We start from the raw sequence: 24,171 nt of genomic DNA, 5'->3' as shown, positions 1-24,171 counted from the left end.
TTTAATTTTTTTATTCTAATTTAAAAAAAGTTATGTTTATTCACACTTATTTATCTATGAAATTATTTCTACCGATGTTTTGTATTTTTTTCTAATTGATAATATCGATAAAAATATTTACAAAATATAACACAATTTAATATATATAGCTAACAAAGAGTGATAAAATTGATATTGAAAGACACTCGGAAGAGTCTATCAATGACATATATAAAATTTTGTTTTGTAAATATTTTGGTTTATTTTTCTATATTTGAAAATATACATTTTTTTGTTTGTTTTAATTTGGCAAAAATTCATGTCTTTTTACTTACGAAATAATTTAAAATTGTAAAAAAAAAAGAAGTACATATGCTAATTTTAAAAAATCGAATAGTAATTATTACACGGGATTTTAGTCTTTAAAATTTAATAGAATCTCATAAATATTTTCTATTGTTCGTTTTTATTCATGGTTCATTAGTCATAAGAAACACCAAATCTTAAAAAATCATGTCGGTTTTTTCTGGCCATATGTCAACATTTTTTTCTAAATTAAAATCCTAATAGTAAAAAAAAAAAAGGTTTACAAAATGATTTGATTTAAACAATTTTGATAAAAACTTAGTTATCAAATATTTCAATTAATAAGAAGTGATTTACAAAATTAAACACATAGAGTAGATATTAAGAATTAGGAGACCTCTCCTCATATATTTTTGCATTAAAGAAAAGGAAAAGGTGAAAGAGAGAGCCAATGGGAAAAGAACAGCAGCAAAATTGGGAAGAGGAAAATGGAGGGACCCAGTTCAATGAAAGGAAAGATATATGGACTTATGACTACTTGACCATGACCATATTATGACTTTCTTTATTCTTTAATAAAGTTATCTCCCTTTTATGCTCTTTCCAAACTAAATCCATTACTTCCAATCCCTTCCTCCTCATCCCATTTTCCATCCAATATATATATATATAAGAAAAAAGCCTAAACTTTTGGGCTTACCATTTCTCTTTCTATTTTAATTTAACCCCATAATTATTTCTCCCATCTCATGTTTATCCACTCAAACTCTTTGGGTTCCATTTTAATTAATTACAAAACACTCACTTAATTATTGTCACTAATTTGATTGTGTGCTTAAAGTTACTTTAATCAAATATTAGTATAATAACATCCTCCAATGATAGAACAACATCTTGTTCCTTCTCTCAAGTAATTAATAGGCTGATGAAGATGACACTTGAAATATATTAACTTCTTTGTAGAGAGTATGAGAGCATGAAAAAAAACTATGTAGGTGGATTGTTTTTTTTTTTTTTTGTTTGTTTTGGTGCACTTTTTCCATCGTTCGTTGTTTTTTATACATAGGTATTATAGGTTGTCATTAAAGAATCAATTTATCGTAGTATATTGTACTGAAATCATTTTAGTTTAATTTGAGTTTGTTAATAAATACTTACAATACTATAATATATGATAGTAAGTTTAAATATCGCTTTAGGTTGTTTTTTTTTTTTTTTTATATAGTACTTATGTAAATTTTTAATCATTAGATGGTCGGTAGTTAATCATTCCCCTCTTATAAATATTGCGGAGTGAAGCATCAATATTGGATGTTAATTTAAATTCTTATCTATATTATATGTTATTCTTATTCATATAACTTGGATTCTTTTTCTGTTTCCGATTAATTTATTAGAGATATTTTCGAATGATGTATAAAAAAAATTCAAAGGGAATATCTTTTTTATTTCATGTTTTATTTACTTATTAATGTTGCAAGATATAGTGGGGGGAGGGGGGGGGGGGGGGGGATGAAATGCTTCTTTTTCTTTTTTTGTGCCATTTTTTGCAATATTGACTATGATCAATCTTGAGTAAAGAGATGAATGCATTTATACAATATTTCAATAATTTCAATAACAAAAAAGTGTTCTCCAAAGATTGAGTGAGTCGACAACAAAAGACAAAAAGTGGATTGCTTAAATCCAACAAAAGTGCTTTGTCAATTACCTCAGTAAGAAAAAGCATCAAAGATGAGATGTCTTTAGATAACTAAAGACATGGGACTTAATTCTTTCCACTATCATAAATTTGTTTTTAAAGCAAATTAAAATTACTTAAAGTTTATTTCGAAATATCTATTTATTGAAAATACAATCAAAGTTAAAATCTATTAGTGAAAGATAATTACTTTAATTAGTACGAAGTCTTTTGAGATAAAATCAAAATAAAAAATAAAGGTATATGTGGATTTATGTATAAAGTGAATAATATTGTTATCTGGATAGTTCACTCAAATATTCAATAACAAGTTACTACATGATAATTTTCTTTTCGATTGAAATATTTAGAAAGAAAATAATACATATATTGTTATAATTAGGTAAACATAACCCTTATAGGATTAGTATTCAAAAAGTAAAAATAACACTTAATTATCAATTATGATCACAACTACATATTTCTCCTCCCATCCTTCCTGTCTCTTAATTATCACAAACACAAACCATTATTAATAAATTTACACGATAATTAATCTACCTTCCATGAGGTTTCTATAGCTGTAAATTCCCTCATTTTTACTAATTTAAAAATTCATTTTACTCTCTTTTTACCCCTTGATTTTTTTTTATTCACCGACTAACCACACGACAATTCAAAGGCTTCTTCATTTCAAGTGATAGTTTCAAACACTCTGACAAATTAACCGATTTAGTGGATGAACATGGAATCCATCTAAACCGGTGCAGAAAATTGGCTAGCCATAGATGCACAGTGGCTAAACCCAAGGCCCTTCCTGGACATGCCCTTCGCCCAGCTCCAAAAGGTGCCAACCTCAAGTCCGAACCCATGATCGACATGTCATTTTCAATGAACCGTTCTGGCTTAAATGTCCATGGGTCTTTCCATATCGACGGGTCGTGGGCTATGGCCCACATGTTCACCATTGCCGTTGTGCCAGCTGGGATTAAGATCTTGTCCACGTGGACATCGTGGACTGCCAATCGAGCCCACGACAACAATGGCCCTGGAGGATGTAGACGAAGAACCTCTTTCACTATTGCTTGGAGGTAGGGAAGGTTCGGGATGTCGGAATCACGCACGTGCCTATTACCCCCTACGCACAAGTCAATCTCGTCCTGAGCTTTGGCTTGGATATCTGGGTGTAGTATCATTCTGGCCATTATCCATTCTAGGAGTATTGCTATAGTGTCGGTTCCACGAAATATCATTTCCTGCATGAAATTTTTCACTAGTTAAAATTTTATCACTAATATAGTTTATATTAATGTAGCAAACCTTATTATATGTACAAAATAAAAATATAATTTATGAACATTTTTGGTCAGTGGCTAATGTGGGTTATTATGTGGTCAATTTAACAATCATTTTTGTTTTGTTTTGGTTTTTTTTTTTTTTTTTTTGAGAGATGGATACATATTATGATGATTATATCCGAATCTTGTAAAGCTTATAGAACTTTATTGTAAAATTTTTTTGCCATAATAGTCAAACATAAAAAAGAATAAAGAAGTATGGGCTGTGGGTCATAAGGGATGGCAACAATAAGATTGCTGATTGAACAATCAGCACACATATAAAATGTGTAAATGTAATATGTATAAAGTAATATACATAAAGGAGGAATATTGTTCATTTTCATGCATGGCCATAAACAAATATTCCACAGCAACGCATCTATCCTATTTATCAAAACATGGATTAATTTCTTGTGTTTTTCGTTCTTTTTTTTCCATCTATCATCATTGATATATATGATTATTTTCAAATATAGTAAAATAAATTAAAATATTTATAAATTATAATAAAATTTTACCGTCTATCTACGACGGATTATCAATATAGATTTTGTGTATATTGTGGGTGATAGATATTTTGATATAGTTGTAAATATTTTTAGAAGTATATATACATAAAATGATAACTATCCAAATTGTATTTATTTTAAATATTATCATGGATATAACTCTCACAATCAGTAAATTGTTCTCTTTTTAGAAAGATATTAGACTGTAACAACAAACATGTAAATAACAAATATTTTGTTATTGAATAAAAATAAATAAGTTATTACTATCCTAAAACATATTGGATGTTAAAAATAGCATATAATATGAAAAGAAAAAAAAGCATATGATGGAAGCATCCTCTTTTAAACAGATTTGACTAAAATATATCACCTTGTCACTCAAGGAACTTGTTAGGACATCTAAACTCAACAAGAAAAGACTAAATTAAAAATTATTTAAAACAATAAAGATTGGATTATTAGTAGCTTAAACATATATTCTTCACTTATTTTCATCTTATATATTTAGAAAATAATTTAAGTTGATAACTCTTTTTTTTTTTCATCAACATAATAATGAATATATGAGAGATAGAGAGAGTAAGAAATATGTTACCCATAAAACAGCCACCATATCTGAATCGCTCAACTGATCCTCCTTTGGCAAAGTTAGCAAAGTAGTAAGAAAATCATTATTAAACTCGTTATTTACTCTTTTTCTCTCTTCAACGATCTGTCCAATTACCACATTAACCCTGCCCGCCAATTCATTACACCTTCGTTTCACTCCACTAAAATCCAAAAAGCTGATCGGAAAATAATCTTCCCAATTGAACATCGCTATCAATTCATACCCTTCTCTCACCATATCACTAAGCTCTCCCTTCCTCCCCATCTCCATACCACTCCCAAACACACTCTCTATTATGTTCTTCAAAGAATGCTTCTGCAGCACCTCTCTCAGCCTCACCACCCCCTCACTCGCCATATTTCCTGACACCTCTGCCACCATTTCATCCGCCACCTCCCTACGGAGCCCCTCCAGGTCGGAAATTTTCCGTGGGGAAAACATGTGGTTGGCAGCAATTCGTCGAAGATTGCGCCAATAAACCCCATTTGGAGCAAAGCCAATGGCTCTCTCGAACATCATAAGCTTAGCCGATTGCTTGACCGGTCGGTCGGAGAAAGCTGACCCACAAAGAATCTGCTTGGCCGTGTCAGGGTGGCTACTTATGATGGCTCGAGTAGCGCCCATGCTAAAGGACATGAGGCGTGTGGCTTTGAAGGAGTGAGCAATGGCAGCAAGATTCCGGTGAGCAAGTGGCCCCATTTGTGGGAGCGTGCCAAGGAGTGGCCAACCAGAGGGTCCAGGGAGGTTGACAGAGAAGCGGTGGTGATTACGCCATGCAAAACCACCGGGGATGAGCCAGTAGTTGAGAGAGAAGGCAAGGAGAGAGCAGAAGAGGAAATTGAGGAGGCTGAAAGGGAAGAGTAGTGAGATGGTGAGGATGGCTAGAACAAGGAGCTTCATCTTCTTTTTCCCCTTGAAGATGTGGATTGGAGAAAAGGTATTGGAGTGCATGGGGATTCAGGTGTAGCGTGGTTTATATAGTACGTGGGAATTGATTCTGGTTAAGGCTGCGGTTACTATTCTCCTAACTCTAGTTAAGCTTTTGGCCATATATTTCGCTTTCATGTTGCTCTTGCTCCTATTATGTTTATGCTTTTAAAGTGCAAGTATTCTCTATCATTTGAAGAGTTTTCTTTTTCTCTAAGAAAAATGAACATAGCTCAACTAACATATAGATATATTAATGACCAAGATGTATGTGATCCAAATCTCCTACTCCCGTTGTGTATGGAATAAAAGTCAAAGATTAGTTCAATCGTTTACTTTACTCCACATTGTGATATAATTCTAAAAATAAAGAAACAAAAAAAAGTCAAACCTAATTAGTTAAGGCAATAAGAACAAAAGCCAATGGTCAGAATCATCCCCTTATTACTATTTTACACAACTCCAACTATGTTGCACTACTCTATTAGCGACGGTTTTAGAAATGAATAAATAATCCCTTGTAGAGTATGAATATTTAGACCTTTGACCTTAAAAAAGTACCATGCTTAATTACAATGGAATGACTACACTCACTTTGCTGAACAAATAACCCTTGAAATAATAGAATTGCTACAAATAGACCCTCTAAGTATACCCACATATTTCATTATTACAGATATTACATAGGGCTGAAATCACCATCAACAATTCAATTGGTTCGTGTTAAAGTTTTTCATACATTATTGAGAAAAAGTTTGTAATGACCACTACACTAAATTAAAATAGAAAATGACATTACGTGGATAAGGAACAAAACATAAAAACATGGAGCCTTTTCATTATATCGAAAAGCAAAAAACGGAAAAAAAGGAGAGCTCATATTGTGGAAAAGCAACTAAGTTAGTGGAGACATACCACCATTTAATACAGCCAAGGCCAAGGGAAAACAGTTTGAAGCATACCAGTTTTTGGAAAACCCAGAATTTACCTAATGTTGCATCGGAATTTTATGTTAAAATAATTCAAAGCTGAAATGGGGAAAAAAATAAAACACAAAAAACAAAAGAAAGGCTTTAGAAACCGGAGAGTTGTCATGTGACATCACTATTATTTCTTCTTTTTCAGCACAAAGCATCTTCAGACATTGCTTTTCTCTTTAATATTTGTATGGTTTCTTTTGAAAATAAATCTTGTCAGTGTGTGACATGTCCATGAATTATATGCCGAAGAATCTCCATAGACCCACAGGTAAAAGTTTGATTAGTTGTGACGCCTCCATAATGGATAAAGACACCCTACTAAACACCCAATTATTTTTTCCAGCCAAAATTTAATATCATACTATCCAAGACTCCCCATACTTATGGCCTTGAAATGTGAATAAGACACAACATGTAAAAATTAATATTAATAGAAGAGGAAATAAATAGACACAACCTCCTAAACCACCCTCCTTCCTCTTATATCATATTAAATCATCAATTGACCAAAAAACATAATCATATCACTTGACACCAACCACACAACATAAAATAATTTTTAAGAAAAAAGAATGGCTAGTTGGACTACTCAATCGAAATGCAAAAAACCAGTGCATTGAAATGCATGCAAGTGTTTTCAGGATTGTATCTTATAATCAGTCCTTTGTAAAAAAATATATAAAATAACAATAATTCTAATAAAACTCATATTAGTTGTCGACAACAATCAAATATGAGGTACCTTCCACCGTCTTACTTGTTTTCTTGTTTTCATGAAAGGGGGTCAACAAATCGAAAAATAAAATTTTAACTTTTTAAATTCAACTTGGGGCAAAAAGATAATGTATTGTAAGAAACAAAATATGCGGCGATAAAGATAAGGAAACATCTGATTTTGGTCAATTCCTTTCCCTTCGAGGTGAGAGGATTCTTCTAGTTTCATATGTTAGGATGTCTTCCTAGTCTAGTTCTTTTATAAAATAGTCTTTAACAATTTGAAACAAATTCTACCAAATTACATAAATTTATACATGATACCAAATGGGATGTTTTGATGGTATGTCTTTCAATATGTTAATACAATAATAACAATATATGAGTTTAGTGTCCAAAATTTCAAATTTGTTGCTAAAATGTCGGTAACTATTAAGAAAAACACCAAGAGGGCGTTTGACGCACAACTTCGAAATTAAATACTTATGGACTTATCTGATGGGATTTTGATGACTGGAAATTACAAATGTCTGTGTTTGTATTTGGGTTTAAGATTTGGAAATCTGATGCCTGTGTTTAGGTACTAGTTCTGAATTCTTAGGCTTAGCCAATTTGTTTAATTTTTTTTTTTTTTTGGATTGGAACATCTTAAATTTTTTAATTAAATTTTTCTTCATTTTTTGCACCTCTAGTTTAATTTCTTGATTCTATTGATTTTCATGACAATAGTGTTAAAACGAGAAATTTTAACATTCGATAACAATAATTTTGATTACAGTAGCATTAAAATGAATGGTCTAGTTAGGAATATATAAACCATTCACAAAATATAAGATATCATATAAGTTTACAAAAGTTTCAATTAAGCAACATTAAAAAAAAAATAGGGTATAATAGATTTCGAAATAAGGATAACAAAAAAGGTTAAGCAAAAGTGAAAGTTCAGTAAAGTTATATTTGGCCATAGTTATGATTGTCTTCCTATGATACATTATATTTTAAACCACCCTTATCAAAAAAGTTTAAATAGAAATGATTTTTTTTATAAAAAAAAACACTCTTTCTTAAGTGAATCCAAATAAATGAAAAATAAGTTATGGTACATGCGATATATGTTTACAATTTTCCTTATATTACCAACATATTAATATTTGATTTACATTTGTGATATCCGAGAAAAATATAACCAAATCTCCTAAAATGAAAAAAAGATTAATTTTAAATAAATAAGATAAAAAGAGATAATTAAAAAATAATCTAATAATGAGCATATTATTGTAATTAAATCAAAGTCATATTTGGAATGACTCGAATTTTTTTTTCAAAAGTTCATTTTTATTAAATTTTCAAGGTTTGCAATAGTCACCAAAGTTGGTGGTCGGAAGTTTGCCAACAAGGTTGTCAGAATTGACACCTAGTGGTCGGCCGACAATGGTCACTAGAAGTGGTGTTCGGAGTTGACTGACGAATTTTCTAGATTTAATTGAAAAAAAAATAGTAATACATGGGCTTGAATAGTGTTTACTATTCAAACCCATGGGAAAGAGTGTAGGCAAGTCTTGCTAAAGATAGACATCAATCAATGGTGAAGACAGTCAACTATCGCCAATGTTTAAAACTATTGGTCGATCGCCAACCATCATGACAATTAGACACCAAGGGTCATGGCCATTGGTCATTGTCCATCACTACAACCATTTGTTAATAGGCACGACAATCGATAATTAACGATAACGATTGATCGCCGACGATCAAGATGTTTACCTAACGACAATGACGTCCAAACTGGTAGGTTACCAACGATCAAGATGATTAATAGTCGACGATCAAGACGATCTAGAGGCGACGATCAAAATGACTCGAAGCCAACAATCAAGACGATCAGTCGTCATGACTATTGATCGATCATGATCGGTCATCAAGGGTTAATCGTGAAGTTGGCCAAATTTTGTTGCTAATGGTCATCAATGATCATGTTGTAGTAAAAAAATTTCTAAAACATATGACATTCAATAATAATAATAAAAAAAACATATTCCAAACTCATAAGTTTGGTTTCTTTCTTAATCCCAAAAATTTTATTTTAAGTGTCCAAACATGAGTTTGGTGAATTCCAAACTTCCTCTAAGCTTTCAATTTTGTATCTAACACTCTTTAGATGCTCAAAATTTTTAAAAATTAACTAACATATTAAATATAAAATTGAATTTTATCTAAGAAGTCTCTAAACTTTTAGGAAGTGTCTGTGATAAGGGCTATTTTAAGATATAACCACCTCTTGTTATAATAAATACTATTTAGAAGAATTCACTATTTTTTTCTACCGTATTTACTATTGCTTTCTCAAACTAAAATAGCTTAAAGCTCAACACAAAATATTGTGTAACCCAAACTAAAATAACTTACACATCAAACCCAAACTATTATAATCCAACTATAATAACCTCATAATAATCAACTCATTGTCCTAAACACCCTCTAAAATTTATTGTTAGCAAGTATGAAGTTTAAAAAATATTATATAGGTCGAGGATGTGTTTGCCTCAAAATTTAAATTTCAAGAATGAAAAAGAAAATGTTTGAAGGCTTATTAGATACTTAAAAAAAAAATGCATAGACCAACTAAACAAGGACTTGTTAGTTTGATAGTCTTAGTCACTTTCTAAGTTCTGATACCAAATAAACACACGTATAAAGTTCTAGTCATTCAGCTAAATATATAAAACAGGGTCATTATTCTACTTGTTTGGGATAAACATGGAAATTATTCACAAGTAGAAAACAAAGCGAAAGGACAGGCTGTAAAGCTACACATCAGAATGGGCTTTCCCCTGTCATTTTTTTCTCTTTTCTCTCTTTTTTTTGTTTTTTTTTTCCCATCATAAATTTTAAAACATCTGCAACTATTAATTATTTCCTCCCTCCATTTTATTTGTCCAATTAGACGAGTTAGTAAGTTTATTCGTAAACCCAGTAGTCTTTCCAAGTTTAGCTCCAAAGAAAAATCAATCAAGTTCCCACACCCAAACAATTTTAATGCTCAAAATTGGTTTTTTGTGATTATTTTTCCTTAACAAACAATAATGATACTAATTATCATCAACAGTGGAGAATCATATTGGAATAGTTTTGGTGCTGAAGTTGGTTATCATAGCTTATAGATAATTGTAGTCTGTGTTTGGAGTGTAGAACATAGTGTGAGTTATAAAAGTCTATATTTGAGTACAAACTATTTTATTGTAGATTACTAATAAGGAGAGATAACGGTCGTATAATAGTAAACACCGTAGACAACAAAGTTTTTAAATCATTTTTTTTATAATTTAAAACTTCAACTATTATAACGATAATGAGGCGTCCAAAAGTTGTGTTGGCTAATAGTACATTACACCCCAGTCAAATTGGGAGTCTAAATGCCCATTATGTTTCTTCCTAGAAATAAATCATTGGACTACTCAGTATATCCTAATAAATTTAATTATATATATATATATAAAGAAATGCCTAGGTTTCATACCTTTGTGCGCATGAATTGGTGTATAGTTGCCTTACATAAAAGGCCGGCGGCTGCCGTAATGATTTTTTTATCTATTGAAAAAGAAAGGATTCGACATTAGTAGGAAGATATTGACATGAAAATGAGAGAGAGTGAGAGAAAATGACCAATAATCTATCAAAATGTCCAACATGCCAAAATCAACTTTCCACTTTCACCTGAAATGGGCAATAACGGGGCCGTGCTTCGTGTTCATAGATCCGACGCTGACCAAATTAGATTCACAAAGCTGCATACCACAAACCGATAGTAATAATTATTATTTTTCTTATTATAAAAGCAAAAACAATACAAAAAGAAAAAGGAAAAAAGGGGGGAAAAGAACACATATAACAGCGACCCATTTGCTGATATTAACTATGACATCTGTTACTGCACAATTCAATACTGGTGACAAAAGAAGACCACAAGAGAAGTTACCAATACGAGTCAGTATTTTACAAGGACAAATTCACTAGTAACCGTCAATTTTAAATGATTATGTCACCGCTTGATGACAGTCCGGCCCACACATAATACATCATCCCGTACAAATGCCCTGTGGCAGTGCTTCCTTTTTTTACCCCACCCCACTAATGAGTAATGAGAAATTAGATAATTGAGCAAAAGGAGGAGCCTCGCCGACAAGAGCACCCAGTATATTTTAATCCTCCGCAGTCCATCCACAAAGCATCCCCCATTATTGGGGCCTATAATCCACACTGCATATCATATTGAAAGAAACAAAAGAGTCCCCAATATGTACAAACTTGGATGTGCCAAACAAGACGCGTGGCTTCCGCTACTTGGATTCAATAATAAAAAGAGATCTTTCAATTTGGGAGGATGACGATTCTACTTTGCTCAAAGCAGGGAATATAAAACCCCTCCACTTACTCCCATATTCGCTGGCGTGCTAAATGACCTGTGGTTTTCCCAGGCTGGTGATTAAAAATTTGGGACAAAGACCACCAATTGGAACTCGACTTGCAGGAATCAAAGAAATGATTTGTTTAGAACACAAGTGCTAAAGCGAATTGTCTTTGTTCTACAAAACAAATTCTTTAGTAGACTCTTCTTGAAGACTTTCCCCTCCAGCAACAGAAAATTAAAGCCGGCATAATTCGGAATGCTGGCTAACTTTTAGATTAGAATAACATCCCTATCCTAATCTTTCTTATATCCACTAACCCCAAGTCGCATGGACTGCCCCCCTGGCTGTTACCTGTTACTTTCTTCCTACGAGACCTCTTTCCACTAATACCAAGGTAGATTTGCTTGATCAGCATCGATAATACTAATAACTTAATAACAAGGTCTCCTCAACCAAACGAAACCATGTTTATAAATAAAACTTAGAACAATACTTGGGTGTATTCCAGGATACATCTAACTCTCGTGACAAACATTATGATAATAATAAATGGAGAATTTGGTGGAATGCACAAAGATAAGAGTAGTATGAAATGAATTTTAAAAATTTTCATAATACTTTAACGTGGCAAACAAAACCAATTAGTTGTTCATCTGCTTACTGAAATGGATGAAAAAAGTGTAACGAAAATAGTAATCCTGACTGCTTAGCTTATAGCCACGAAAATTAGGCCGTCAATGGTCCATACAGAAGGGAAAGGCTAGCTAAGAATGGCATAATTGGACGAGTGATGTAAATGTTGCTTTCTGAAGATAAGAACAGCAAAGTGCTAGCCCATATGTATGGGACCCCCCTAAATTAAGTATTCAATAAACTAAAAAGATAGCTTAATCCAGAACTTATATTTCATTGTGAAGGAAAAATATGTAGTGCAAGAGAATCATAATAAAATAAGCTTAATGGCCACTGCTTAATAGCCAAAAAGCTTCTCTACACCACTTTTCCTTTATTAGATTTCGAGTATCCAGATACATCCAGATACATCCAGAAGGCCTGAATTCTGAAGCATAAGGAAATGTTTTATTCTGATATCGTATAAATAAATTAATTAGCAGCAATCTTATGAATAAGAATAATCGTTCAGTTAATTATACACAAATAATTTTATATATGACATTGAGGAATATGTAACAAACACCATGTCTGGATATCATAAACGTTTCAATTCAACATTTGTTTTTCAGAATATTCTAGCTTAGTTTAGACATTGGAGAAAACAAATAGCTTACATCTTTACAACAACCCATTGCAAAAAATTAATTTAAAGTTCTTAGAATTAAGTTCACATAGAATCAATTCGCCAGATATAGAAATCATATCTAATCTTCCTAGATAAGGCAATCTTCTTCACAACAAGACTAGAACAAACGATCACAGTCTCGGTCCCTAGTAAAACAGGAAGTAAAGGCATACTTCCACAAGAAATATATAACAGAAAGTTGTCCATCCTCTCAAGTATCAAGTACAACTACTAGCATCAGGACTATTCAAGAAGAAAAAAGTGGGGAGGTCTGAAGAGAGAAAAGAAACTAAACTTGGTATACAAAAACAAAAGCACTTTTTCTAATATATACTCGTGGGTGTCAAGGCTAGCTTAAGCATATCTCGACTAATCTCACGGAACAATTCCCCGTTTGGGTGTCAAGGAAACTCGTAAAATATTAAATTCTAAGTACGTGACCATCATGGATTAAACATATTTCCTCTTGTCCCTTTATCAAACTCAAGCCTTTTATTTATCACCAAGCCACCCCATGGTGGTTAAAAACAAAAGCACTTAAACAGTTCGCCCTTTGAAATTTTATTTAATAATCAGCTTCATTCTTTAGGAGAAGATGTAATGTGGGACCATTAGAAATATACGTCCCTAACCAATTATTACCAAGTGGTTCTGTAATCTCAAGAAAACAACGAGTGAATCAACCAGTGAAGTATGAAAAATGAAATAATCACGTTTTGTAGCACATACGTGACTCAGTATTATCTTGTTATTTAAATAATATTTACAGATGCTAAATTCTTTTTTATATTATTTTTTTAGATATTTTTCCAAATGGCTACTTTCATTCCATATTCTTGTTCCATACGTAATTTAAAACTATTGTATGTTAACATTTACGTATGTCATTTAAATAAAATAAATAATAAATAATAAACAACTTTCTTTGACAACATATCTCTCTGCGGACATTACCAACTGCGGCTCTTGGCAATAAAATACTCCCTTGATCCATTTTTGACAAGTAGCTTAGCTATGCATAAAAGTTTCCTTTAAAACACAAGCAACAGATTTACCAGGGCACCCATCAACCAGATAACAGTCAAATATACTAACGTTTGCTCATGATCATTTGTAAATACTAAATGTTATAGACAACGCTCTCCACATATCTCAACTAGGATACAATAATGTCCATTTTGAATATAAGCTCCCTTTGCTTTTGGAACCACCCAAGAAACTCCATACCCCATGATCTTTTCCTTTTCTGGCCTAGGTGGAACTTTGGTCGCATTCCCAACAATCCTCTCCTCAAAAAATGTATCACAAGGTCTCGCCTCAAATAGTCATCTTTCATCTAACTTTTATCCAAGCCAACTCCTCCTCACTAAAGCAGAGCATATCATCTATCCGATAAAGCTCAACCGATCACGCCATGACTACATCTCTCGAGGTTTACCTCACGTGAGGATTCAACTAACATGGCTAGATCAAGGGCATCCATCTAATACACTAGTCAAAGACATAAATCCTTCACATTTCTTCATAATGGTATAATGTTGTTCACTTAAGTCCTAATGGCTTTGCTTTTGAAACCACCCAAAAGATCTAATAAGTAATACCATTGGAGTTTAAGGTAGTTATCTTCACTTACCTAGTTGATGTGTGATTTGGTCACATTCCCAACACTAATGAAGATTGAAGATCAGTAATTTTAAAAGAGGAGCCAGAAAATTCATTTACTTATGCGTCCATCTGTTGACAGGATAGATACTCGTGAGCAAGCAGGATTCTGATGTCTCTGGTATCTTCTTAAGGTAATATTTTAAAATGAAACCTTCACAATTGTTAAAAGAAAAATATCATAACAAAGTACTTCTTTTTGGAAGAATTTTAATCATTATATTATTCTTTATTTTTGTAATTTCGAAGATTCGCTTTTTAAATATATTGTAAACAAACTATTCATCAGTTAGGTCATCTTCAGCCCATGGTCTTATACTTCAACATCTGGAATGGGAACTTTAGGCCGTGAGGATATAATGCTAATGCCACAACTAGAGAGGGGGAGAGAGAGAGAGAGAAACTTCTCCTTGTCCATATCTTTCTTTTATTTCCTTCTTTTTGCCTTTTCTTTATTGAAGGGGAGAGGTTAATGATATGTCTATTTCAAAGGAAAAAATGTAAATCATAAAGCAGAAGCTCAGATGAAAAAAATAGAAATATATTAAAAATCAAGAAGATGGAGAGAATATGCTATGCGGATCTACAATTGCATTCCACGATAGACTATTGGAATTACTAATGCAACATGAGCACAAAAAAAATGATGGTTAACAGCTTACAAAAGAAAAAAAAATTCATACAAACGAGTCCAGATAGATGCAGAGCAACGAAAATGCACGAATAAAATAATTACAGGAAGAAAAAACTTTTGTATTAAATAAGGAGAGAAAACTTATATGCATTATTATATGATCCCAACGCACCTGTACTGCACCAAACGCTCCTGTTTCAGCCAAAAATCCAAACCACATGATCAACCAACCAATTCTTCCCCGGTAGAAAGTACAAGCCTCTGATTCACAGAACCGATTATCAGGAAAACGTCCCACACCATTTCGTTTAACCAAAACGTGTGTGCTAGACAAATTAGGAGAAGTTTAAATCAATCGAAAGTAGAAGCTAACAAACGGCTGTGAAAATGAAGTCCAGATTCGTGTTGGATTCACTCATTCTATAATGGAAAATTTGGTGATAACAATTGGAAATGACAAGAAAATTGAACTAAAACATCGCTGTTGTGTCCGTAGCAGCAGGCTGAAAAATTATAGTCAATTTGTAATATATGTGAACCAAAAAGGAATAAGAACATGGGTGTTGAGAGAGTAAAATACCAAATAGAGAGTTCCGAAGAGCGAACGGCGATCAACGTGTTGTGAAAGTAAACAAAACTCCATAGATAATACTTGAAACTTCTTGCATTTCGTCTGAAATTCTTCCATGGACGAGAATCAGCATATAGTGTAACGATAGAAGACTGTTGGGTGCAATCGCCTAGCGGCTTTGTCGATGGTTTCTGCTCACTGTTGTAAAACGTTGGAAAAATGGTGAAAAAATAAAAATTGAATTCTTACCCCAATTTAAATTAAACGAAAAAAATATTTTTAATAGTAAGGCTAAAACTAGAGTCGACCAAAAAGTATGTTTGATGTATAATAGTTTTTGGGTGGATTGACTTAGTTAGATTATAACAAGACTCGTTTCGACTGGACGTATATTATTTTAGTTGAGGAAGAAAATAATAAATAAGGTAAAAAATTAAGGATCTTAAGATAATATTGTAGTTAACCGTAGATTTTTAAATATTATTTACGACAAAGGATTATTATATCAAATCATTTGACGTAGGAGTTAGTTGGTTTGGCTTTTATTATATCAAATATTATTTGTTTAGAAAAACAAGATCAAATATTATGCAGCATTGTATGCCAAAGGAAAAACAACTAAAATGTCAAGTTAATTAATTGAAGAAAAAAAAATAGACCCAATTTTAATTTAAAATTAAAAAAAAATCCATTCAAACATAACGGAAATAAAAATAAAATTAAGAAGAAAAAAAGGCCAAAAGTTGATGATCAAACTGGTCCTAAAAAAACCAAAACTGGGCATTGATTTGGATTCTTTCTTCGTAAAACTAATTAGTTTTGTTTGGGTTTTTATCAACAAAACCGATAAAATCGAATCGACTATTATCCTTATTTAAAACAATCTTTGTATGGGCTTATATGTTATTTTGGGTTCATTTTTTCCCTTTTTTATTTTTTTTGTAAATTTAATTTGTGGGTGTGTTAGTTTTAATTCCTGAAAAATTAGTTTTGTCTTACAAGTTACAATAGCGGTGCTTAAGTTGTCTAAAACTGTCCAAAAATTAAACTTTTTCTTTAAAGAAATGGTCAAAAGGTTGAGAATTCTTTGAATTCAAAATTTAAAATTTAATGATATATTAGATACAAATGCATATTGAGGCTAGAATTTGATATGTGTTCAATTAAGAATCAAAATATTCGTTGATATGTTAATATATCAATAAAATGAAAAGTTTAACATTGATATTAAGTATTCATAGATATCTCCGAAATCTTTTATGAGCATCGGGAAGACGTAAAAATATCATCAACGTAGTCAAATATAAATAAGAATACTAATATCAGAATCCACACAACTTAATTTGGAAGTATTAATGATATGTTAAACTAATACCTTGATTCATATACTTCAAAATTTGCTCAATAAATCTTAGATTTATATTATTCTGGTCCATCCATAATTAAAATTGATGTAATTGTAAAATTATATTGGTGGATCAATCACAATAGGACCTCGATTATAAACGTAGTTGAATTACTCTTAACCATATATATTTGGACATATTAGAAGCATAAACGATAAAGGCATCCGTTTACTTAGCACTTGCAATTGAATGATTAGCTTAATCTTACCATTACCATTACTAAGTTATGGTTAATCAATAACATAATCTACGACTATAACGTAACCTACAAATTAATAACTCTTACTATAGCAGCAATGATAATTGTAACAATACCAATGGTAAAAATTGAAAAATCGCTACATTGTATATTTTTTATGGAAAAAAAATTATCTTCAAATACAATCTCTAAGCAATTTGTTGATCGTAGATTTTATTTGTTTCCTCACGTCATAACCATTATAATATATAAGGAAACAATTTAAAGTAAAAATTCGAATAGAAAAATCAAAATTGAACAAACTTCAAAATGTATTGACCAAAATAATAATTTTTACCCTTAAATATATATATATATATATATATATATATATATATAAAGCGCACTACATACATACACACACATAGTTAACTTTAACACTTCCTTGAGAATGGTGAGACAGGTTATTCTACCTGTAATCTAATGTTAAAAGAAGGTTGTAAGAAGGCATGTCTTCAATCCTGAACACATCCTCCATTAAAAGTTCTTTCTCCAACTGAGCTCTGGTGGACTTCAACACATCCTACCACAAATGGATAGTTCAATTATTCATTTTTGTTGATCTTTTTATGCTATAATTATTACAAACTCGCAGAGAGATTTCTTTTTCTTTTCTATTTTTAAAAGAATTAAACTCTTGAAGTGAATAAAAGCTTGAGTTGAGTCCGTTAATTTATTCTTACATTGAACTCCATGTAGGTAGCATTTCTCTCCAGCCATTGTTTGTCCATAACAACGAACGCAACGCAGTAAAGCAAGTCGAATGCCCATTCATTCTCTGTTATCAGAAAATACCGTAGCAACCAAGTCAAACTTGACACGTTACAAGAATACATTAAGAGACTAAGAAGCACGGATACAAATACAATATAACATAGACACTATGACCTATTAGTTTTAAAGAATCTTGACATACACGTAATAAGGACACGTTTATGAGAATATACATTTTTAAAAATATATATCATTTTATACAGAAGAAAATTCAAAGTAAATGAATTGATACATTTGTATACTTAAAAAATATAATTTAATATTTTACAAGTATTCTATGCATGTCTAACACACATGTCTAACACATTTGTTATACTACTAACTACTAAGTGTCTTGATAAGTGTTCAACAAGTATATACAGACACAGACACAAGCACACTAGTCAAACTAAAGTGTCTGTGCTTCTCTGTTTAGAGATAATACCTGACAACATCTGCAGGAAAACCGATCTGATAAAAGTCCTTGGTTTTGCTGCATTTGAAAAAGGTGAGTTGGCATTAGTTCTCTTTCCTAGAATTGAATAAAAATGAAGCTCCAATATTGTTGCAGCCTAAATGGTATATTTATATGTAGAACGGTACACATGAATGGATTTGCTACTCACAAGCATCTAGATCAAGCATTTGCATGATCATAAATGTGATATTTACACCAGCAACTGCAAAGGGATATTCCCAAGCAGCTGGCTTTCCTCCTTGTTTTCTCAACAGAAGTTGGAAAGAAGTCTGAAACAATAAAAGGACAAGTAGGATTAGTGAAAGCATAAAAACATGTTACACTTAGGAGGGCCCTATGCGGAGTTATTAATGAAGTTCATAAACTCTTTGGCCCATTCAGGAGAAAAGAAACAAAAGATTTTTTTTTTTTTTTTTTGGTCAAATGAAGTTGAGGATCTTACTGAGAATGTCTTTGCAAAGAACAACAAATTCTCCAAAGAGATGAATCCAGCTCCTCTGGATTAGGTAAAAGCTTTTCAGAGCAATGAAAATGAGATAACGAGCCAAAAGGTAATACAAGAGATAAACAAGCAGTCCTCAACTCATATAGCAAAATAACAACCTAAAATCAGTTGACGGGTCTCTTCCCTGCCATCCCATTTCCTTCCATTGATCTGATACCAACGCTTGAAGCTCTTGACCAGGATAAGCTGCATACCACAGAGCTCTTAAAGCCTCCTGTCCTTGGTGAAAAATTCATAATAAGTATTCTAGAAAGCAAAGTGTGCACATTGAACTAATAACATAAAGATTATGTAAAATTACATTAGAAGAAAATGATACTAATAATTTAGAAGCTATTCCAGATATGAACTCAAGTTGAGGAATCTTCTGATTATTAAACTAAGGCATCAAATTTCAGAATATAAGCAAACCTCGTGGTCTTTTATATACATAGAAGCATAGATATACGAGAAACCTTTCACTGAAATTGGGAAAACTCCAATGCTGAAAAGCGAATTGCAAGAAACATTTCCAATTGGAGACTAAATAAGATAAACTGAAATGTGTAAAAGGGTGCTTATTTTTCCACCAGAAAAGCAAACCTGGTGGTCAATTCTTGAACCATCAAAGTAGACCTTCATGCGGTGCTTTAATCTTCTTAACCTATCTTCCTGAGATCATGAATGTAAATGTTATTCTAAGGCAATCGGCAATGCACTGATTTTCATCAAGTTAAAGTACTCACACACAGTACATATATAGTTGCCTTGAAAATTATCAATTGGGAGGAAACGTCTTATTTTTAAGGAACGTGTGTGATTGCTGTGATTTCTGCTAACTTAGCCCCACATCGTAAATTTGTTTATCTCCAATAAAAATCTGAGACCAAATGTTTACAATATATTTCTTTTTCAAACAAGGCAATGACACTGTGTGACGGTAACAGCACAAAAAGATCGAACTTCTAAGCAGCATAATCCACCCAGCAAGCACGAAGTACCTAACTTGCAAGTTGCAACTTATGTTTTAAAAAGATATGGAGGCTGAAGGCTCTAACTTTCAGCCTTGAGATTTAAGTGTTTGTTGAATCATAAGAAGCTTATGCCTTTTGAAAACACAACGATAGACCTCACCTAATGGTTAGAAAAATAATTTTGATTTGTCACATTCTTACGATATATAAAGGTTCAAGTTGTGACAATTTGAACTATTGCTACTTTTACAGTTGTGACTTTAAGAACATCTAAGAAAAAGTTGTATAAATAAATCTTATTAATGATAATAGTAGTGATGTTAAAGATATCCTTCTAAAACTTCTTGTTTAATAAAAATTGCAGGGGCATCTTTTTTTTTACACTTTTATATGACTACCAAGTTTGGCAATACTTGGTTATACCAATTGAGTTTTAATTTAGTTCGAGGGTTGCGCGTCGCCTCTTCAAGATAAAAGGCATCAAGGCCACCTTTAACCTTTTAAAACATTATTTGCAAGTAAAAGCCAGCAAATAACAAAAACAGAAACAGAATGTCAGTGATCAATGTAAATTCAACCATAATTGCACCCACGATGGTAGTGGTAACTTTATGGTTTATATCTCTACAACTTCCGCTTCGTACCCCAATCAATTTGACAGTTTTTTATTTACTTGCCTGTACAGGAGTCAGGTTGATACAAATTCGCTCAAAACTTCCCTTCCGCTTGAAGCAAATGCAAGTGATTCCCTTCCCAATCCAAGTTGGTGTTCCACACGTAACATAATCTGCACATTAAATCATTTAGATTAAAAAAATTTAAGATTAGACTTAAAATTATTCCCACTAAATCAGCCATTCCCTTTCTGCAGTTTGAATACATGCATTGCTGTCCTTCAATCCTGAATGAAATAAAACTTAAATAACTTGATTTGTGAATCACACTTGAGTGAAATCATAACAGCAACTTGAGTAGAAACCAGTTCTGATGATTTTACTATGCTCGTGGAGGATTACTTTTCCCATTTATCAATGAGTAACATGGAAAAAGAGTATCCGGCCTTTCTAGGTTCTACCTCGTTTTCCATTTTTCTCATTCCCCTCTTTCATAAAGAAAAGTCAATCGGTGGGGGTTGGAAATATTTGTAAGAACAATTAGAGTAAAAATATCAGTTAGTTATTTGTTGATTTTAATTCATCTTGTACTTGGTTATATGTGTGTCTAAGTGTCTTCTATATCATTCAATAAAGTGTTAAGGTATTATTTACTCTCTCTGTTCTTAATAATAACAACCAGCCTTATAGAAAAAAATAATAAAAATAAAAAAATAACCCCACAGTATCAGTTGAGATTGTTTTGCGTGCATCTGACCGAAACTTGCAGTAATCCCCAAAGAAGGTCAAGTTTAATGGTGTCTTAAAACAAGGTAACCAGGGATCATACATTCTTAATCTAACGTTCTAAGTTTAGAAAGTGACATAAATGAACCGATATCATATTTGAATGAGATAGATCCTCAAGCCGTGAAACTATGGTTAAGAAAAGCTTAAAAGAACTTTTCGGTGGCTCAATCATAGAAACTTCAAAGTTAAGGTCCGTTGAGTGACCTATTGGGAAGGGAGACAACTTTCAAGAATGACATAATCAGGTCGAGGGGAATGTCGAGAACGTCAATTGCCAAATCTGAATTCTGAATCCTGGCCCTAGTCCTAAGGCGTTACAGAGAATGAGATGGGAATGTGTAGAACAGCATACACGTAAGCATTGTTCAAAAGGATCCAAAGTAGCAATCGTTAAATATACATGCTGATCTTACTTGAATAGGCAATAAACCTTCACCCCATGGCTCTGTTCCCAAAGGATTATAAAGTGCCGCAGAATAACTCGGATCCCACTTAATGACCATTTGGTTTAGCTTCTTTTCTTACCATACTCGGTCATGGTTTTCGTCTTTCTTGAGTAAAGATTTGAATTCAAAACAAATTCCAAATTCCAACTTTCATTCTCAAAACTATACTGAATTTTGAATACACGCAAAAAAAAATAACAAAAAAACAAAGAAACCAATAGGGTGTAAGAAGTAGAGTTCATAAGCACAATTTTCAAAAACCAAAATGGTTATGAAATGGAGCGTTAAACATCTCATTTCATCACACCTGTTCATTATCAAAACCGAGTCCTGCATTCTTTTGTTCTTCGAAGAAATGTAGTAGCCCCTTGATTTCTCTAATTAAGTTCCAAATTAGCCACAAAACCACAGTATCCCAGAAATCCTCGACAAATAAGAAGAACGAAGTTTACAAATCCGTTCAGTAAAGCGGTTCAGGAGTTGGTTAGGCGAATTGAAAAACAAGAGAAAATGTATTGATTCTACTCAGAGTAAGGGGTAGCGATGAGACAGTGATAAAGGAAAGAAACAACGTAAAGAACAACAAATAGAGAAGAAGCGTTGAGAGAGAGGATTACTTACCAGAAGAGGAAGTGAAAGTGTGAGAGCAACGGGAAATGGAGGATGAAGGAGGAGAGAGGGAACGAATCGGCGCAGAGCTTCTGTGAGTGTTGACTAAACTCATCTCACCGCCGGACGCCCGATAATCTCGACGATTCTCCGACCAACTGCAACTGAAATGAGATTATGAGAAAGCAATAGGAATTTAAATAATACCATTTTAAGACTTTCAAATGTTAACAATTTTTGTATTTTCAAACAAACTTTCTTGGAAGAATAGTTTTTCCTTTCCATAGTTTTTCCCTTCTTTTTTTTTTTTTTTTTAATTCTACTTTTTGTATATAGTTTTCATAGTTTTCCTAATTAAAAAGTTAAAATTTAATTTTAATTTCAATAGCGATGAAAAAAAATAATAATAAATAATGGTCAAAAAATATAACTTTTTGACCAAATATCTACGCTTCATTCAAAATTACAATAAATTTTCTCTTTAAGTGATTTTATTGTATGAAATATAAATAGTTTGTCAATTTTTTATATTAAAAAACCCCTAAATTTTAATTAATTATAATCCTTTCGATTGGTTTGAATTGATTAACATACATTAACGCTATACGTTTAAAGTTAATATTTAGTGAAGCAAGAAATACGTAGTTGTGGAAAAAGTAAGATGTTTTTACTTCCTTTGGAACGATAATGATTTTGATTTGTTGCGTGGAAGAGTTGACCTAATTAAGTTTGATTAAGTTATGATTAATATGATTAATCCACTTGGTTAGTTGTCACTAGATTTGTATAAGCTCAAATCCATTCCATCTTGAACTTATTGTTGTTTTTTTCTTTTTTCATGTCCAATTTCACCTATATCACATGCTCTCCAACAAATCATTAACATAGACTGAATTCAATATTTATTAAATTTACATAAACTAAATTCCAACTATTGAAATGGAATGAAATTGTCCTTCATGAACCAAAATGGTATTTCAATAATTTTTTATTGTCTAATTTTAATCTTCATTCAATTTTAGCATTAATGTACAGTAAAAAAGTTGTCACGTAAATAAGCTTCGTTTAATATATTTGAAAAAGCACGACCGTTTGGATATGCTATTTGAAAAAAGAAAAATCAATCGACATAACTTTTATAAGTTTAATAGTATGGAGATTAAATACAACAAAAATTTGTCGATTAAAATGATAATTTAACAAAGAAAAACAATATAAACTAAACTAGAAATAACAAGGAAAGTTGATAATAATAGATAAGAGTGGTTTTTTTAAAAAAAAATAATAAAAGAAACAAACTATTTACGCTCTTTATATAATTTTTAAAAAATAAACGTGTAAAATATTGTTTTTCATTTTTGGATGAATAAATTAAGTTACAATATAAATAACTTTTCCATCACTAGTCGAAGTAGAGATTCCATTTCATATTTAAATTGAATTTTAAGATTATTAATCAAAGGTTTATTTGAGGTATTTATCCAAGGAAAACTTTTATATTGTTTGTTGGTTTTTTTTTTTTTTCTCTTAGACTATTTCATTAATGAGAATAATTTATAATTTTATTAACTATATAAAATCACAGATTTTTACAACAATGAAATAAAATAAATAATATTTTATATGGTCGTGAAATACACTAAATTATATTTAAATAGATTGGTCTCTAAAACCAACGTAACACTCTTAGTATATATACAAGCACTTGCTAGAAAAATAGAGACAGACACACATGTGAGAAAAGATTCAATTGCT

At 31.8% G+C, this 24,171-nt stretch overlaps 3 protein-coding genes across 3 annotated transcripts; all 3 read right to left on the bottom strand.

The window, feature by feature from the left end:
- Positions 1 to 2,390: 2,390 nt before the first annotated feature.
- On the bottom strand, positions 2,391 to 7,381 carry LOC103488891 (cytochrome P450 78A5-like). The gene is made up of 2 exons (XM_008447819.3): positions 4,414 to 7,381; positions 2,391 to 3,222 (listed from the first exon to the last, which is right to left on the bottom strand). The coding sequence occupies exons 1-2, from the start codon at positions 5,377 to 5,379 to the stop codon at positions 2,620 to 2,622; spliced, it is 1,569 nt and encodes a 522-aa protein (XP_008446041.1). The 5' UTR covers positions 5,380 to 7,381; the 3' UTR covers positions 2,391 to 2,619.
- Positions 7,382 to 8,224: 843 nt separating this feature from the next.
- Positions 8,225 to 17,010, bottom strand: LOC103488892 (uncharacterized). The gene is made up of 5 exons (XM_051090885.1): positions 17,001 to 17,010; positions 15,635 to 15,869; positions 15,227 to 15,380; positions 10,764 to 10,834; positions 8,225 to 10,637 (listed from the first exon to the last, which is right to left on the bottom strand). The coding sequence occupies exons 1-5, from the start codon at positions 17,008 to 17,010 to the stop codon at positions 10,634 to 10,636; spliced, it is 474 nt and encodes a 157-aa protein (XP_050946842.1). The 3' UTR covers positions 8,225 to 10,633.
- Positions 17,011 to 17,479: 469 nt separating this feature from the next.
- LOC103488893 (uncharacterized) lies at positions 17,480 to 22,596 on the bottom strand. Its single transcript, XM_051091262.1, has 9 exons — positions 22,429 to 22,596; positions 20,632 to 20,745; positions 19,588 to 19,652; positions 19,104 to 19,219; positions 18,943 to 18,997; positions 18,649 to 18,769; positions 18,468 to 18,515; positions 17,953 to 18,047; positions 17,480 to 17,792 (listed from the first exon to the last, which is right to left on the bottom strand). The coding sequence occupies exons 1-9, from the start codon at positions 22,529 to 22,531 to the stop codon at positions 17,679 to 17,681; spliced, it is 831 nt and encodes a 276-aa protein (XP_050947219.1). The 5' UTR covers positions 22,532 to 22,596; the 3' UTR covers positions 17,480 to 17,678.
- Between the last annotated feature and the right edge of the window lie 1,575 nt (positions 22,597 to 24,171).

Source organism: Cucumis melo, chromosome 10 (assembly GCF_025177605.1).
Source record: "Cucumis melo cultivar AY chromosome 10, USDA_Cmelo_AY_1.0, whole genome shotgun sequence".
In the NCBI taxonomy this organism is placed as follows: domain Eukaryota; kingdom Viridiplantae; phylum Streptophyta; class Magnoliopsida; order Cucurbitales; family Cucurbitaceae; genus Cucumis; species Cucumis melo.
This window is presented reverse-complemented; position numbering and strand designations above follow the sequence as displayed.

Bases quoted from the DNA above. Each gene is read 5' to 3' on its own strand.
- LOC103488893 (XM_051091262.1), bottom strand. From the start codon at position 22,531: ATGAGTTTAGTCAACACTCACAGAAGCTCTGCGCCGATTCGTTCCCTC. The intron at 19,220-19,587 runs GTTTGCTTTTCT...CACCAAGGACAG, and splicing joins GTTCAAGAATTGACCACCAG to GAGGCTTTAAGAGCTCTGTG. The intron at 18,048-18,467 runs GTATTATCTCTA...TTCTGATAACAG, and splicing joins TTTCCTGCAGATGTTGTCAG to AGAATGAATGGGCATTCGAC.
- LOC103488892 (XM_051090885.1), bottom strand. The intron at 15,381-15,634 runs GTATTTTACTCT...TAATTTGTCTAG, and splicing joins TCTTCGGAACTCTCTATTTG to CACACACGTTTTGGTTAAAC. The intron at 10,835-15,226 runs GTGCGTTGGGAT...TGTGGTATGCAG, and splicing joins GAGCGTTTGGTGCAGTACAG to CTTTGTGAATCTAATTTGGT.
- LOC103488891 (XM_008447819.3), bottom strand. From the start codon at position 5,379: ATGCACTCCAATACCTTTTCTCCAATCCACATCTTCAAGGGGAAAAAG. The intron at 3,223-4,413 runs GTAACATATTTC...AATTTCATGCAG, and splicing joins ATATGGTGGCTGTTTTATGG to GAAATGATATTTCGTGGAAC.